The sequence below is a fragment of the Cynoglossus semilaevis genome, chromosome 1, assembly GCF_000523025.1.
Source record: "Cynoglossus semilaevis isolate Cse_v1.0 chromosome 1, Cse_v1.0, whole genome shotgun sequence".
Classification (NCBI taxonomy): Eukaryota; Metazoa; Chordata; class Actinopteri; order Pleuronectiformes; family Cynoglossidae; genus Cynoglossus; species Cynoglossus semilaevis.
In genome coordinates this window covers 32,581,560-32,598,803 of record NC_024307.1, presented here as the reverse complement: position 1 = coordinate 32,598,803, position 17,244 = coordinate 32,581,560, and the positions used below count along the sequence as shown (strand labels likewise).

Here is a 17,244-nt window from a genome sequence, read left to right as displayed (position 1 = left end):
CAGTACACAAAACAAGTAGTTTTGTGTACTGGAAAATATTTGTCAGCAGTGAGAAGTGGTCTTATAACAGTGTGGTCTGCAGTTTTGCAAAGGCTCGGCCAGTTCTGTGTTAACCGACCTCTGCTCTCTGTTGAAGTCTCATTGTGGTTTCACAGAGGATGTAGGTGTGAATTCTCTCTTGCCTTTTACCATCCATTAAACTATACTTTTTTTGCATTGTTTTCCACTACAACTGTGACTGTTTGCATGAGTTCAACTGTATTTCACTCATATATTTAAAGAAAGAAATGTTGTTCAGAAGTTCAGCGTATAGAACCCATGCATGAAGGAAGGTTAGAGCTCAATGTTTACTGTTGTAATTGTGTAATACCTACTATGTACATGTCTACTACATTTCTACTGCAGTACTACTGTACTTCAATATAAAGGCTACCATCATCTCCAGTAATGCTGCTGTTTTCTACGTGTGGTCTAAATCACTTGTTATATTTCCAAAGTCTGATATGTTTGGAGTCTGTGAATCTGTTTTGGTCTGTGACTCTGTTTTAGGAAGCACAAACTCAAAACTATAACAATTTGGTCAAAAGACTCAGGAACACGCCATACGAAACAGGCAGTCGACAAATTGTATATACAGTATCACATACTGTCATTGGTATATTTATATATTTCTTTACTAAATTAATTTTTTTTTAAAAAAATCTTTCCAAAATAATATTGACTGATTCTGAGCAAACACAAATGTTGTGATACATTTCTGAACTCTGGCAAAAGAGCACTAACCTAAACTAAGAGAAATTGTTATAACTAGTACTGTTGTAATTCTTATTACAGTACTAGGTTAATCCAATCACGTGATTCCTGGAAACGCACCATAAAAGGCTTTGAGCATGTGACCAGTTCTGTTCAGCCGGCCAATCATGGAAAGCGCTAATTGTTGCAGAGAGGAGAAAAAAGTAGTTTGCCCTCATTGGCTACCACAATTTCAGAGAGATGTCATCTTTAAACAGGGCTTTCTACCTTCTCTGTCTGCTCTTAGGAGAAATGAGTGAGTTGACTACCTTGATTTACAGTGTTTTGGTCATGACATAGTTTATATAACATATTAATGTGCATTTTACTGTTTTTTTCTTTTATTAGCTCTAATCACCGCAACAGTTGACCAACAAAACGTCAGATTAATCTCAGCTATTGTTGGTGAAGACTTGACTTTGGCGTGTGTGGTGGACCACAGTGACGTACAGTTTTTCTGGTATAGGCAAAGACTGGGTCGGAAGCCGCAAATCATCTGTTCCGTATATTCGTTCCAAGAAGTGGCAAAATTTCACCATGAATTTAAGGACAATCCACGATTTAGATTAGAAAAGAAAGATGATCAGATGAACCTTCGTATTGCAGATGCTCAACCAACAGACTCAGCAACTTACTTCTGTATGAGTGGTCGGGATGTGGTGATGGAATTCAAGGAGGCCATCACTGTGAGAGTGGAGAAGTCAAGGTTGACCGTTCACTCTGTGGTCCATCAGCCACAGTTTGAGAACTTCCAGCCAGGAGGCTCGGTGAATCTTAGCTGTACAGTTCACCCTGGCAGCTGTGATGGAGAACACAGTGTTTACTGGTTCCTCAGCTCTGGAGAACATCAGCCAGGACTCCTTTACACCAGTGGAGGCAGGAGTGATCAGTGTGAGAAGAAACCAAACACACAAACACACACCTGTGTCTACAACCTTCCACTGAACATCTCTAATTCTGGAACCTACTACTGTGCTGTGGCCTCATGTGGACACATACTGTTTGGAAAAGGAACTAAAGTGGAGTCTCAAGGTAGGTTACTCCAAGACACCGGTCAGGAAATCAAGGTTCATTCTTTAAAGTACTGCATGTATTATATATATATGAGACAAAGGATTTTGAATTTTCTCCTCAGCAGACGAAGTGAACTTGACGTATTTAATGTACGCAGCTTTGACCTTCACCTCCATCCTCAGTGTTTTTCTGTCTGTGTTACTGGTTAAGAGGAACAAAGAGAACTGCTGCAAGTGTTCAGGTAACACTTTATTTATAATTAATACTGGGTGGATTTTATTCAGGGAACTTTGATTTAATAATAATATATATTATCAATTTTTATAACCAGATTCAACCAGAGAAATATCAGCTCCCTCCACAACAAATGAAGAGGTAAATGAAACCTCTCACCATGTCATCATTCTTTAACCCTCGGTCCACCATCATACCACGGTGAACTGATATAGTGTGTGTTGTTTGCAGGGCTACGGAGATGAAGAAAACCTCCATTATGCTGCTTTAAGTGTCCACAACAGAACCAGACGACGGATGGACAATGTGGAGAATGACTGTGTGTACTCCAGTGTACGACATTAGCTCTGTATTAGGTGAGGTATTTCTCCAAATAAATATGTATTGTTAAATTATAGCAGTATATATGGAGAGATAATGTATACTTTAACATTAAATTACCTCATAAATTTCCCAGTCCAAATGATTTGCTTGCTAAACAAGTTACTTCATCAGAGCCATGTAACAGACCACTGATGTGTGTCTATATATTACACATATATATCTATATTTTACTACCTGCAAGATTTGGTTACCTGAACACATATTATGTGCGAGCATCAAAAATAAATGTTTTTTTGTGCAGGAATCAGCCGCAGCCTCCTGTATAAAAATTGATAAAAGACAAATTACCAATATGAGTGTGTATTTTTATATACCGCACATACTCATGTATTAGTCGATTTGCGCACAAGCCACCCTGAAAATTGATCCCAAAATGGTGATTTTTACAAAAACCTGCATATAAGCCTACTGTAATGTTCACATTTTTTGCCGTGGTAAAATGTCTTACTCCTGCTGTGCATCAACAAAGAGTTAGAACATTATGTTGGTAAACACTGTTTACGTTAAAATTACGAAGATTAAGCCAATGTTTGTTGCATTTTTTTTGTTTTTTGCATTACTGTATATCAGTGGTGCAGTTTAACTAATTATTAAATATCAGTTGTAGTTTGTGTGGATTGAGGTTATTTATAAGTTTAATGATATTTTTGACCATACCTTCGATGGTGTTTATTATTGGTGATGATGCGATCGATGGAAAACGCTGTATTCACGAAAAACGTATTTATTCACATATAGGCCGCCTCCCCAATTTGATGTGTATTTTTTGGTGTTTTAAATTTGGCAAGTATGTACGGTACTTACTGTATTGGAATTGTAACAGTGCGTGTGTGTATATATATATATATATATATATATATATATGGGCAACTCGACATGTCATTAATTAATTAACTTACGTGCTTTAGATCTTGCTTGTTTTCTGTATACCACCTCCTGATTCCACTCATAACTTGGACTCTGTTGATCTCCTGAAGTTCTCTGATGACTCAGCCACTGTTGGCTGCGTACGAGATCAACAACATCAAAACCAAGGAGATGATTATCCAATTCTTCAGGAAAACACACACCACCCCACACCACCATAGTGAACATCCAGGGTTTGGACATTGAACTCGTAGAGGATTATAAATATCTGGGTGTTCACCTTAACAACAAACTGGACTGGTCAACACACACAGTCGTACATATAATTATGTACATTCAGTACCACGCAAAGTGTTGTTATAGAGTTTAGGAAATCCCCTTTTTGTTTATATGCAACACACAGTTGTACATCTAGATTTCTACAGCATTTGTCACACTGATGGCCACACTATCTGACATGATATGACATCTGATATGACATCTTCCTCTACCACAGACTCACTTCAGGTCTGTGAATCAGATCCACCTAACAAACCGGTGTACCACAGAGAATGTAGAAACTGCAGCACTGGAAAAAACAGCTTAAAGAGCTGTGGTTAAATTTACTGCAATCACTGATGTAACAGGAAGGCAGTGGTGGACGAAGTTCACCAACTATGTACTATGTAATAGTGCCCCAGTAAAATGGAAAGTATTCTCTTTGAATTTCCAATTGAGTTAAAGTTCAAAAGTATTTGCCTTTAATTAAGTATTAAAAGTAAAAGTACATTAGTCAATTATGGTTGTAATGGCATTTTATTATTTTCACATCAAAGCTTCTGCTCAGTGAACTGATTTAAGGTGAAAACACTAACTACCACTCCTTCCAATAGTGTCTTATATTTGTCTTTTTAAAAGATTGTAAGCATGAAACATTGAGTCCTACCGACAAATCAAGACAAATAAATGACTCACCGAACACAATGCAGACAACGTAGATTACATTTAAAGTAAAGCACTTAAAGTCTGTTGCTAGTCATCAAACCAACCAGAACAAAAAACAATTCCATCTTTGTGTTTCCCTAAATAGGGATAAATCTTGAAAAAATGAAACTGTATTGTGCTCAGGCAGGCAGAGAAATACAAATAAAATTTCTTAATAAAAGACTTTCTTCCTTCCTTTTCATTTAAACAGTTTGCCCAAATTAGGCCAAGGGTATTCAGGCAAGTCAATGTAAGCCATCATTTCCATGATTTATTTATGTGTGTTTAGTAAACATGATATGAGCATAAAGCATTTTCAAAAGGCTAAAGCGGGGTTGTTACAAATTGAACGTGGCTAGCACAATCTCTCAACAAAACCGAAAGGAGTTCACAGTGAATCACACTCTGAGATTGGTGTGCTTATGGTGCATTCGCTTTGACTTCTCATTTTTTGATTTACTTCAATAAAAAGGAATGAGTTGTTTCACTAAATGTAATTGCAGAAAGATTATAGGAAAGAAGAAAGAAGAATTCAGAACAAGGAAGCAATAAAATGTGATGGTACGTTTTACACGAGATGCCTTCAGATGCTTCCCAAAATCAACATGGCCGATGTCCATCACATATGCAGGACTTCATCTAAAACTCCTTCTACCAAAATAGACAATAGGTTTAAACCATATGCTCACAGGCAAATGAAAGAAAACCATTTGTTTGGCTCGGTTATCCATTGCAGCTTCACTGGCAGCATCAACCAGCTCAACTGATCAAGGCATGGACCAAATGAATGTGAATAAATATATTAGTGTTAACTAAACCTACAGAGGTGTGAGGTCTGTCTCCCTTCCCTCCTGCTGTGTCTGCTGTGTGGTGTAATCAGTGTGATCACACTCACCTGTGTCTCTGTCGTTAGTCTGACTCGTGTCACCTGGTGCCCTAGGTATATATACCTCACTCCCTGACTCAGTTCTGCTTGGTTTATTGTGGATGTGGGTCTATCTATGTCTATAGCTTTTCCTTGTTCCCTCTTTCTGTTTTCCCTGTCCCAAGTTTTCCAGTGTGTTTTAATGATTTCTGACTTTTTTAATGAACACTCACAAAGCGTCTTGAAGATAGTCTCTAAGTGCTGCATTTGGCTCCTGCCTGCCCCCTCTCACATGGCACTGTGTAACAAGAGGCTCCTGACTATTTTGCTCACTAATATCAATGTGTTTTCTCTTTTATTATTATTTTTTTATTTGAAACAAATTAATTTTCTGATGTTGCAGGTTTGGCTGTACATCAGTCTATATATATATATCTATATATATATATGACATATGCCTAGACTCATTTTGTAATCTGAAAACACCAAGTCACCAAAAATAACTGTTAACCATGTGCGTGCGTGTGTGTGTTTGGTCGTATAAAGTGTGGGTCTCACCAGATTATACCTTGGCGATTAGTCAAGAGACAAAGTGTGTTGACCTGTTTTCTGGTTTGGTCATATGACCTTTGGCACAGAGCTGATTTCATCTGTATGTGATATTGGGCTTGTAAAATAGCATGTAATAGAAGAAAGTAAAGACTTTTAGTGCATTAACTTGCGTTCATCTACTTCTGTGGCAGTCATGGTCTACATTTGTTGCTCAATTAACCTAAACCTGCCTGTTTTTGGACCGATATATACCCATACTCACAATGTGAAAACATGCGAACTAGGTATGCACAGTATTTCACCCGTTCTTCTGACCTTATTTCTGTGGCCCTGGCTGCATCTTAATTTCTGCTCCACTCACAGCCCAGTGCTCTGGCTGTTGCCCACAACTTAGTTTTTTTTATGCTGAGCTTCTAGTGTCATCAGAATAAAATTTCTCCACTCTGCACTATCAAACAGGAAGTCTACCTCAAAGTACACCTGACCAAACAAAATGAAAACCATTGAACTACATGATGAAGTCAGAATATTACCTGGAATCTAACGCTTAACTTAAATGCAATAGACTTTTGTTCATAATTCAGTAGTATTTCAATGGAACTGTGCTGTACACTGCTCTTGAGTTCAATAGAACATTTTGCGTACAATGTTATTAATCTGAGAAAATCATGTGACTAACCCAAATGGCAAATGTTATCTGTCACAGTGAGCTAATCTTTTTCTTTACTACTTGAAAGTGCAAGGGGGGAAATAAAACAATCAGTTCTGTGTACTGGAAAATAATTGTGCGAGAAATGCTTTTGTTGCAAACACTGTGGTCAGCAGTTCTGCAAAGGGTTAGACTGAAAAACCTGCCAGAAAAGACTTTATTGGTGGCAGAAACATGACCTCACTTCTTACACTTCAGGCCGGCCAATCAAATTCACCTAAGGCTAACAAACAGCCTTGTTTCTGAGAATTGGAGAACATAAGGTAAAGATAAAATGTGGGCGACGACAACCAGTATCTGGGCCAGTGTTACCACGGAGGATGTATAAGCTGCAGCAGCAGATGAAAAACATTTCAAAGACTTGTGGTCAAATTCACTGCAATTATTTACAAGAAGGATAGTCCAAAGACCTCCATTGCACATTTCTTAAACAAGCCTTATTAAGTGTTAATTTTTATGTTGAGTATACTCTACTAAGAGCAATCACTTTGAAATATTAAAGGTATGGGGTTGGGAACCCATGGCTCTTTTGATAACTGCATCTGGTTCTCAAATAAATCTTAACTGGCATTTCTTAACACACACCGATATTCAAGTAAAAACATTCTAGAAATCATAGCATTAAAATAATCTCAAAAAACAAAAAAACTTTATAGGTCTGTCATTAAATTTAAACAAAAATTTAATGACAGACCTCCTAACGTGCACCTATAACCATACTGTATATTTAGAACTCTGTTACACATTACATGACATAAGTCAAGAAGGTCAGACAACTGTTCAGGGGTCAGGTTGTCATCATTTCACAGTTTTCTCTTTTTTCTCCTGTGCCGTGACGTGACATCGTATGACACAATGGTTTCTTCAGCCTGCAGTTTGATCTGATTGATTTTGGTGGTGAAATCCATTGAGTTTTTAATATGGAGAGGAGATGGTAACAGGATACGTAGCTGTATTGTATGTAACTACAATGGGTCTGAGGAGGCCACCTTCTTTGTGTATTTTTGGCAGCCCATAGATGCAAGGAATAGCATTCTCTGGATAAAGCTTATAGTGCAGGGTTCGGTCAATAATCCGTTCCTTCTCCAGCTTCTGTAGGCAATTGGCCACTTTTAATTTGTAGCTATTAGTGGGGTCTCATCTGAGGAACTCGTAAGTTGTCGTGTCACTGAGCAGGCCACTTTGGAGTGGTAGTCGGTGGTGTGTCGGAGTATTATAGTGCATCTCCCTTTGTCTACTGGTAAGATTGTGACGTTGGGATCTTTCTGTAGTGTTTCAGTCCCTTTCTCTCCTGGGTGGGGATGTTAGATGGAGGTAATTTGGCACTAGAGAGCACTACCGATGCTTGGTGGCCGACTCTATGGCTGTTATAGGATCTACCATTGGTAGCTATTGAGGTTATTGCAAAGTTTAGTCCTTTGTGTAGGGCTTCTGACTTAGCTGGAGTCCAGGATGTCGGAAGCCCACTACCGTCGGGAAAGCTTTATAAAAGTCCACTGGGATCCAATCGATACCTGGAGACTTTCCATTGGCAAGACTTATGAGGGCCACATGCAGCTCATCCAGTTTCAGGTCTGCCAATAAAAGGGAATCGGAAGATTCCCTTACCAGAGGTAGATCAGCCAGAAAATCTTCATCTACCTCTGGATCCTCCACCAACTCTTATTTAAAAAGGTCTCTTTAAAAACATGTGGCATGTCTCCTGATCTCAGTGACTTCAGTGAGAGTGGACCTGTTGTCTGTGCGTAGGCAGTGGATCATTTTCCTCTGGCCATTCTTGCTCTCCAGGCTGAAAAGCAACTTGGAGGTGGCGTCCATCATGGAAGCGTTCATAAAACGTGACTGGACCAGAACCCCCTGTGCTGTGATGCTCAACGGGTTGGCTAAAGCAGCCTTTTTACTTTCAAGGGGACTTTTACCCGCCCTTCCTCTCCTGTACAGCTCAGTAAGGGCTGTACCTCAGTCTCCAGGTCCTGAAGGGATCTAGTAATGTGCGTGGTGACTGCGTGAGTATACTGTTGACAAAAGGTTTTTACAGTTTTTCCATAATCTCACCACTTCTGCACTGATGTGAACATGGTCCTACCGCTGCAATTGTTAATAACGTTTCTTAACACTGCATTGCTTTCTTTCATAACTATTCTTTCCATCCACCCATATAACTGCACACTTTGTGAATTAATCGTAAGTGTGGCTCTGATGTTCACATTACATGACGATGTGACTGATGACTACTTGTACAAAGACACATAGGTGTAGAAACGTGCGTACGCCAGCTCTGGACCTGTCGTGAGGCCTGCACATTTCCAAGATCATTTCAATTCTGAGACGTCTGAAAGTGAGGAAAAGGACGTACAAAGTTTTTTTTTTGTCTACGCAAGGTTTGTACATGAGGCGTCGCCCATTTCCACTCTCATTTCAGTTTTGATACATCTGTAGAACATGGTGTAAGCAACTTTTTTGTGAGTACCCAACTTTGATACAACAGAGATTCACATCCCTGCTGTGACTGTGAATCTCTTTTTTATTCTCTGTGCATCCACCATTAATATTAATGGTCCCAGTATTAAAGTGTGCAGCAACCTCGTGGAGTTGGACATCATCTTCAACCAGTGCAGCCCTGGCTTTAATCACCAGCTTCTAAAAACCTCCTGTTCGCTGAACACATCTTCTCTTTTAAGCTGCAGCGTCCGGTGTCCTCCGCTGGACGTTGCAAGCCCGAAGCACTGTCATGCCACACTGGTCCCTCCGAGCCCAAAGCATTGGTGTCCTCCACCAGACGTTCCAAGCCTGGGGCTTTCCCAGTGAAAAGTGTTTTCCCTCTTGGCCTTAGGACAAGCACAGTTGAGATGACTCTCAGCCCCACAACCAAAACACTTCATTGTTTCTGAAGTGACAATGTAGTTAAAACCATCTATCCTAAAATTGAGAGTCAGGTTGAGGTGACTGTCCGTCTTTAAGGATCATGTAAACCTACCTTCTGTGACAGACCACATGCTTCAGCTTGGAAAATTGGCATCTGAACAGCACCATCTCCGTAGGAGTGACTATCTGCCCATATCTGGACAGGGCTTTTTCTCATTTATTATGAACGGCATGTCTACAGGTTAGCTTCTCCAGCTCCTCCCTACTGCCGACAACGGGGATAATGCCTGGCTGCTAATCCACCACCCCCGCCCCCCGAAAAAACCCCAAGCAAAAACCCCAAAAAATACAACATAAGCAAGCAACGGACAGTGAGCAAAACCCTGCATGAACCTGTATGCGCGAGGTTTTCAAATCGTGTGGAAAAATGGAGCATTGTTGTGCACTCTAATATCTAACTAGATATTTCCTCATATCAGTAGCAAAATCTTGCAATGCTTGACTATGAAGATTCTTAGTCATCCAGGTCATGGTCACAATTGAAGAGTTTTGTTAGGCAACTGGACATCAAACTCGCAGTAATTGCAGACTTGTACTGTGGAATACTAGTATTTTGGGTAGCTCGTATCTAGGGTGTCCACTGTATTTAAGATGAGATGTAGAATTTAGATGTACTTCTACTTAATTGCATCTTTTAGTAGGTTTTCCACCTCTGTTAAATTATTAGGTGTGACTTTGTGTGCCTGTACAGTGTATGTATGTGAAATGGAACTAAAATGTTCTTTAGAAGTACCATTTCTCTTTTTTCTTTTACCAAAAAAACAAACAAACAAACAAAAAACTGCACTGACTGGAATTACAAAATCATCTGACATCCATTAGAAAAGACACTGTGAGAGAACAGTGTATATGTTTGTATTTGTAATGTGATTTCCATTGTTGGAAAACTTGAGGAGCCACAAGGTTCTCGATACACTTTTCTGAAAGAACGAAAGAAAAAAAAAACCTGACCCATTTAAAAGCAGGCCAGTCAACCTCACTTCCTTCAGAATTTGAAGACATTTCTCAGTAGAGAAGAAACAACATATTTCTGGTGAACCACTTGTTCAACAGTGTTAAGACTATTCCCCCGAAGATCTGAATATGACAAGACCTGCAGAATTGATCCTCCACCTCATATTGTTACTGAAGAATACTGGTGAGTTGAGTTTTATTACAGGTATACCTGAAATAGGCACTGGGTCATTACATGAAGATTACAGAAATGTCATTTACCAATGATGTTTCAGAACATTTTAACTCAGCATAGAAATCATATAAACACGTGTTTATTCTTTCTTTCTATATGTTAGTGGTGATGACTGATTTGTCACTGTCGGTCCATCAGGAGACACAGTTCATATCAGCACATGTTGGAGAAAGTATCTCTTTGCGATGCCTCCCTGTGTATGGAGTTGTATCATGGTTTCATTGGTATAAAGTATTTCCAGGACAAAGGCCGAAGCGCATCTTAACTTTCTACAAGTTCACAAGCAAGCTTGAATTTTTTGACGAGTTTGCGGATGACCCGCGCTTCTCTTTGGACACCGAAGGTATCACATTTCACCTGAAGATTGGAGATGTTAATTTTTTTGATTCAGCCACTTACTACTGTGCAAATAGCTTTGTAGAAAGAGTGCAATTTGCAGAGGGTACCACTGTGAGTGTGGTAGGGTCAGGTATCAACATCCCAGCTGTGGTCCCGCAGATGGTGTCTAAGAGCATCCAGACCAAAGTGACAGCAAGTCTGAATTGTACGGTACACACTGGGAGCTGTGAGGGAGAGAACTGTTTTTACTGGTTCCAAAATCCAGGAGAACGTCACCAGGGACTCATTTATACCTAGAAAGTGTCCATGTTTCGATCACATTGTCAAGAAAGAGAGGAGGAAGCAGCATAAGAAGGAAGGAAAAACACAAACCTGTTACGACAACCTGTCAACTCAAAACTTGACTCTGCATCACGCTGGGAACCGATACTGTGCCGTCCTCTCATGTGGACACATACTGTTCAAAAACAGGATTGAGCTGGACTTTGAGAGTAAGTCACTGCCAGACAATCACTATAAAAGGAACACATATTACCCCGACTTTGTTAAATGTGTTGAGGACACTGTGGATGCTGTTTGACCTTGTAGGTAGAGTGGACGATGACATCCTGGTGCTCTCTCTGAGTGGAGCTGTTTTATCCAGCAATATCCTCAGTGTCCTAATGGGTCTCTGTGTCTGGAGCCTGAAGAAGAGAAGGAAGTGCATCTGTACAAGTAGTGATTTTTCTCTCTATCCACCTATCTGACGTATAAAGTAAACTATTGTAATTAAACTAATACTAATTTGGCTTACATCACTTTTCAGAATCAACCAGGAGATGTCCAAGGATGACCATTGAAAATGCAGAGGTAAATTAATTATGCAGTACAACTCACCCTGTCACAATACAACAAGATGACAATACAAAGTGTCCATGTTTTGATCACATTGTCATTTGTGCCATAAACAGAGTTGCAAAAATCAAGAAAATCTCGATCACAATGTAACTGGAGATATGAAGAGGATCATGGGTCCAAGTCATCTGAGTGAAAACACCTGGAGTCGGTGTGTCTACTTCAGTGTAGAGCAGTAGAGCTGAGTGCCTTTAAGTTTACGTAATGTACCATTTTTTTCCCCATGTTAAAATGTTCTGCGTCACAGAAAAACCCAAAACTTTCTATATCCCCCCAATCAAATATAAAATAAAATATAAATAATATAAAATTTTATACTGGCTTTTAAAACCCCACAGTTGGTCTGTACAAATGCAATAATAAAAAATGAGGCAAACCAACAATGGTGAATTATAATTATATTAGCGTTTAATCAGGCTCAAGTATTGTGCCGTTCTTCGGCACAAAACAATAACACTGCCATTAAGAAATGACAAACCGGTCAGACAACTGGTTTGTCTGACTAGTTGGACAACGTGTATGTAAGTTAATCGTCCCTTGACACAAATGACAGATGACAGGCTTGATTATTCCAATTGTGCTCACATGCATCCTTGGCTACACCTGTGTCGCCACTCCTGTGCTCTCCCTCCTGCAGCTGGGTGCTGACCTCCGCCGGGCGCTATCCTACACCGCGCCCTAACAATGTAATCAACTCTTTTTGTTACTGACTGGTCCGTCTTGATAAACGAGAAGCCGCCTGTTGTCCATGAGCCAGAGTTTGGTTGTCATTTTGAAGAAGAAGCGGCCGAAGAAGCTTATTGCTGGCTATATTGTTGAGGACATGTTGCCACTGTAGACTCTGAATCATTCCAGTGCATCGATGTTGATTTGTTACATGTTAGTAATTTGGAATACAGTCAGGAGAGATTTTAACTGTAATTATTCTTTTGCTGTATTCTATTTTTATATTTATGCAAATGAAGGTGTATAAACACACAAAACAATGTTTTATATAGTGCAATATGCAGAAATACAAGATTTGTCTTCTTTCATTAAAATAAGTTGGAATGTGCAGCAAATAGGTTTAAATGTCCAATAATTTTCTTCTAGTCAAACTGTTAAATTTAATTTTTGATACAATGTACATTGATTTTAAAGATCGAAATGAATAAATCAAGTTTTGTAAAGAGACCGTTTCTCTTGATTCAGTTTAATATGATAGAATGCAGAAATAATAGAAGAAGGCTGGAAGGTCTGTTGCTTTATAGCGTATTTAGGTTGTGCAGGTTTTTTCAAAAGTAAAGTAATTATTAAAGGCACTAATTAATTTGGAAAATAAGTAATCAGTAAAGTAACTGGATTACTTTCTTGGAGAAATAATCAGTACTCAATAACGACGTACTATTTCCAAGTACGTAACTTGACCAATATCGGCCCCCGAGTCTCTGTATACCCAAGAGATGGGCCAGTTGTATTTGTAATGACGACTCACAGTTCATGTGCAGAGGATTCTGGAATGGGAGGCTCAGAGGTGTGGAGAGGGTGGCTGCACTCTGTGTGGGTGTGTGCATAGGCGGACACCAGGCTGCATTGTGTTTCCTTGTAAGTGTAGGTGAGTTTCCTCGATGGGCATCACACACCTGCTGTTCATTTGCTCACCAAGAAACAAATGTATTTAAACACACCGCTTCACCAGGAAACAACGCCTTGGAATATTTGGAGCATGTGGTCACGAATTGTGGAGGGAGTTTGCACGTTGGGAGTTGTTTGAAGTTTATCACTGCCACGTGGACGCATACTTCACCCGCTGGAAATTCTGCACTGTTCACATTCTGTACGTTCTGAATTGTTCAGAGAAATAAACTTTGTTCACCTAACCACCATTCTCAGTGGTACTGCTTTTGGGTCCAGACCTCCATACCAAGTGTCCTGACAGAGGGAATCATCACATGGAGCTTTTCATCTGGTCAGACTGTAAAGCCCAAACCATTAAATAATTGACAGAAAATTCCAATTCTTTGAACTTGGACCCTTTATCAGTCCCTCTGAACAAACAAACAAAAACACTTTCAAATATAATTTTCAATTGGTATCATATTTGATACATCAGGTCACAAAGGTCTCAAAGATTCCTTTTTCCCATACAAACTTAGCATCTTTAACTCTGCCACCTCCCGCTCCTCCTCCTGTCTTCTGCTTATTGCTACCGTCTCTAAACCATACATCATGGCTGGTCTCACCACCGTCCTGTACACCTTTCCCTTCCCCTTAGCTGACACTCTTCACAGATCACTCCTGACACTTTTCTCCAGCTGTTCCATCCTGCCTGTACTCTATTCTTCACGTCACTTTCAACACAGTTTTACTAAAACATAGATTATAAAATTTTAAGTATTTTCACATTGCATCAACACAGTGACTATTCCTATGGATGTTTCAGTAAACTTTTCAATGTTTTTCTTCTCTTAACCTTTTCAAACTTGGCAAAGGTTTTCTTCAAAAACCACCTGTGTCCAAATCCTGAGTCATGGCAATCTTGTAGTGTCACTGGAAGGCCTGCTAATGAGTGAATTACTATCCTCTGTTGGATTATCTGTGCACTGCATGTATCTGATTGTATACATCTGGTTTTTCAGGAAAAAAAAATATCACTGCTCATGTGGAGGGCTGTAAAACTCATGTATCAAATATGATATGTTTGGCGTTATAGGGTTAATTCCTGAATATATATTTCATTTTCTTCTTTCTTTTTAGGATTTTTTTTTTTATTTTTTTATTTGGGTTAGAAATGATCTATTATCTGTTTATCTCTATATATGTATCATATGTTCTATATGGCTGTTCTTTGTGGACTACATGTGTACATCCCTGGTACTGCAAACCAAATCTACCTATGAGCCCAATAAACTGAACTAAACCCCATGTTACACGTTATCCAAATCCCAAATTGTAAACTTGAGTTTAGTTATCAACAGAACCCAAGAACAACTCAGACTTTACCTTATGGGCAAGTTACATCTGATACACAGTACATTACACTACATAAACATTGTGGTTTGGGAGGAAAAAATATGTCAATTTGAGTAGGATTTAAGGTGACATGTAAAGATAAAGAGCCGCCACATTCTCCACAGGTCTTCTACAACAAAACTTTGCGAGCGTGTGCCTACGTTTCCTCACAGGAAATCGTAATGTCGTATTGGCCAATCAGATGTAAGTCCTGTCTGTCAAGCGAGAAAAAAGACTGAGACCTTTTTACTCAGGTTCGTCAATAGATCAAGATGACTTCTATACACTTTCTTCTCTGCCTCTTATGTTTGTACTCCTACAAAAAGGGTGAGTGGTATTTTACTGTTTAATAGCTGATAGTAACTGATGTCGTCATTGTTTTTATTAAGTACAATTTACTTTTTTGTGTCTCCTCCATCACCTCAGCTGTGATGACCCGTCTGTCTCCACCTGACTGTCAGCAGAGGAGTGTAATATCAGCTCATGTTGGTCAAACTATCACCATGAAGTGTTGCAATGACAAAACAGAAATAGCTGTAGTTTTCTGGTACAAACACGTTTTAGGACAGATACCAATGCCCATCACCACCACAAGTAATACATTAATTGATGGATTTGACAACAGTCGATTCACTCTGGATTTTGAAGTGGATCACTATAATCTGATCATATCAAATGTTAACTCTTCAGATTCTGCAGTTTACCTATGTGCCAAATGGGATTACAGAGAGTTAAGATTCATGGAGAGCATCACAGTCAGTGTCAGAGCTGCAGAGTTGAATGATCAAGTGGTGGTCCATCAGCCACAGTTTGAGAACTTCCAGCCAGGAGGCTCGGTGAATCTTAGCTGTACAGTTCACCCTGGCAGCTGTGATGGAGAACACAGTGTTTACTGGTTCCTCAGCTCTGGAGAACATCAGCCAGGACTCCTTTACACCAGTGGAGGCAGGAGTGATCAGTGTGAGAAGAAACCAAACACACAAACACACACCTGTGTCTACAACCTTCCACTGAACATCTCTAATTCTGGAACCTACTACTGTGCTGTGGCCTCATGTGGACACATACTGTTTGGAAAAGGAACTAAAGTGGAGTCTCAAGGTAGGTTACTCCAAGACACTGGTCAGGAAATCAAGGTTCATTCTTTAAAGTACTACATGTATTCATATAAATATGAGACAAAGACAAAGGATTTTGAATTTTCTCCTCAGCAGACGAAGTGAACTTGACGTATTTAATGTACGCAGCTTTGACCTTCACCTCCATCCTCAGTGTTTTTCTGTCTGTGTTACTGGTTAAGAGGAACAAAGAGAACTGCTGCAAGTGTTCAGGTAACACTTTATTTAGAATTAATACTGGGTGGATTTTATTCAGGGAACTTTGATTTAATAATAATATATATTATCAATTTTTATAACCAGATTCAACCAGAGAAATATCAGCTCCCTCCACAACAAATGAAGAGGTAAATGAAACCTCTCACCATGTCATCATTCTTTAACCCTCGGTCCACCATCATACCACGGTGAACTGATATTGTGTGTGTTGTTTGCAGGGCTACGGAGATGAAGAAAACCTCCATTATGCTGCTTTAAGTGTCCACAACAGAACCAGACGACGGATGGACAATGTGGAGAATGACTGTGTGTACTCCAGTGTACGACATTAGCTCTGTATTAGGTGAGGTATTTCTCCAAATAAATATGTATTGTTAAATTATAGCAGAATTTAACTTAGAAAACACAACTATTTGCTTAAATTTTAGCAATAATAATTACTAACACTATTGGGTGTTGTTATAGACGATCAAGCGAGACACGCAGCCATCCTACTGCCAGACACTGAGGTATGTATTAAACTCTGAGCCAGTTTGACATCAGTTTATCAAAATCAGTCATTCAGTTAGGTAGAATAAACATAAACAGGTTTTATTGATACAGATAATGCTTAAATCAGAAATAATCCCATAATGTCACTTTAACTTTCATCAGGTCATAGAAGACAACAATTATGCTGCTTTAAGGATGGACAAGGTCAGCAGATCAAGAAGAGAGAAATATGAAAGTCAGTGTGTTTATTCAAGAGTTAAAGTCAACTGAGTATGTAACATTTTCATCTGTACTGAATGTGAACCAAACAAAATAAACGTGTTCATTAAAAGCAGTGTTTGACGTCATGTGTCATATGTCACTCTCTGTACTGGAGTGTATTGCTGCCACACTGAGAAAAAAAAAAGGCTCAGTATCACGTAATTACGTGATAACTTTCACACGCTGAACATCGAGCCCTGATGACTACGCTGAGTGCCACTACATCTGTACTCACCCTCTTCTCAGGTCAGTCTGGGCCTACCGGAGGAAAAAGCGTCCAGCATCAGGTTTTAAAATCTTTCTGAGAGTATGCATATTAATATAAATCTCATTCACTCAAGCCAATAATTGTAAACCATACCTCGAGGCAAGCATGAAGTACAATTCAACTGAATCGTGTAAACGAGCCATATTCTTGCCTCTCAGGTGGCCCTTC

At 39.4% G+C, this 17,244-nt stretch overlaps 2 protein-coding genes and 1 gene segment (V, D, J or C); all 3 read left to right on the top strand.

Annotated features, from left to right (window-relative positions):
* The first annotated feature begins 870 nt into the window (after nucleotides 1–870).
* LOC103391489 (uncharacterized) lies at nucleotides 871–4,435 on the top strand. 4 transcript variants are annotated; one of them, XM_025056705.1, is made up of 6 exons: nucleotides 894–1,048; nucleotides 1,141–1,824; nucleotides 1,928–2,047; nucleotides 2,138–2,181; nucleotides 2,272–2,396; nucleotides 3,402–4,435. In XM_025056705.1, exons 1-5 carry the CDS (start codon nucleotides 994–996, stop codon nucleotides 2,383–2,385), a joined length of 1,017 nt encoding a protein of 338 aa, XP_024912473.1. In that variant the 5' UTR covers nucleotides 894–993; the 3' UTR covers nucleotides 2,386–2,396; nucleotides 3,402–4,435. The 4 variants fall into 4 exon arrangements, with proteins under 4 accessions (XP_016886948.1, XP_024912474.1, XP_024912473.1 ...); XM_017031459.2 differs by lacking the exon at nucleotides 3,402–4,435 and having other exon boundaries at nucleotides 871–1,048; nucleotides 1,964–2,047; nucleotides 2,272–3,287; XM_025056706.1 differs by lacking the exon at nucleotides 3,402–4,435 and having other exon boundaries at nucleotides 879–1,048; nucleotides 1,931–2,047; nucleotides 2,272–3,276.
* A 5,432-nt stretch (nucleotides 4,436–9,867) lies between these two features.
* On the top strand, nucleotides 9,868–11,130 carry LOC112487196 (Ig kappa chain V region 3374-like). The segment is given in 1 exon segment: nucleotides 9,868–11,130. A coding segment is annotated over 1 exon segment (540 nt).
* A 3,796-nt stretch (nucleotides 11,131–14,926) lies between these two features.
* Nucleotides 14,927–16,422, top strand: LOC103391507 (uncharacterized). Of its 2 annotated transcripts, XM_017031456.2 has the most exons (6): nucleotides 14,928–15,045; nucleotides 15,145–15,312; nucleotides 15,409–15,819; nucleotides 15,930–16,049; nucleotides 16,140–16,183; nucleotides 16,274–16,422. In XM_017031456.2, exons 1-6 carry the CDS (start codon nucleotides 14,991–14,993, stop codon nucleotides 16,385–16,387), a joined length of 912 nt encoding a protein of 303 aa, XP_016886945.1. In that variant the 5' UTR covers nucleotides 14,928–14,990; the 3' UTR covers nucleotides 16,388–16,422. The 2 variants fall into 2 exon arrangements, with proteins under 2 accessions (XP_024912502.1, XP_016886945.1); XM_025056734.1 differs by having other exon boundaries at nucleotides 14,927–15,045; nucleotides 15,145–15,819.
* Nucleotides 16,423–17,244: the final 822 nt, after the last annotated feature.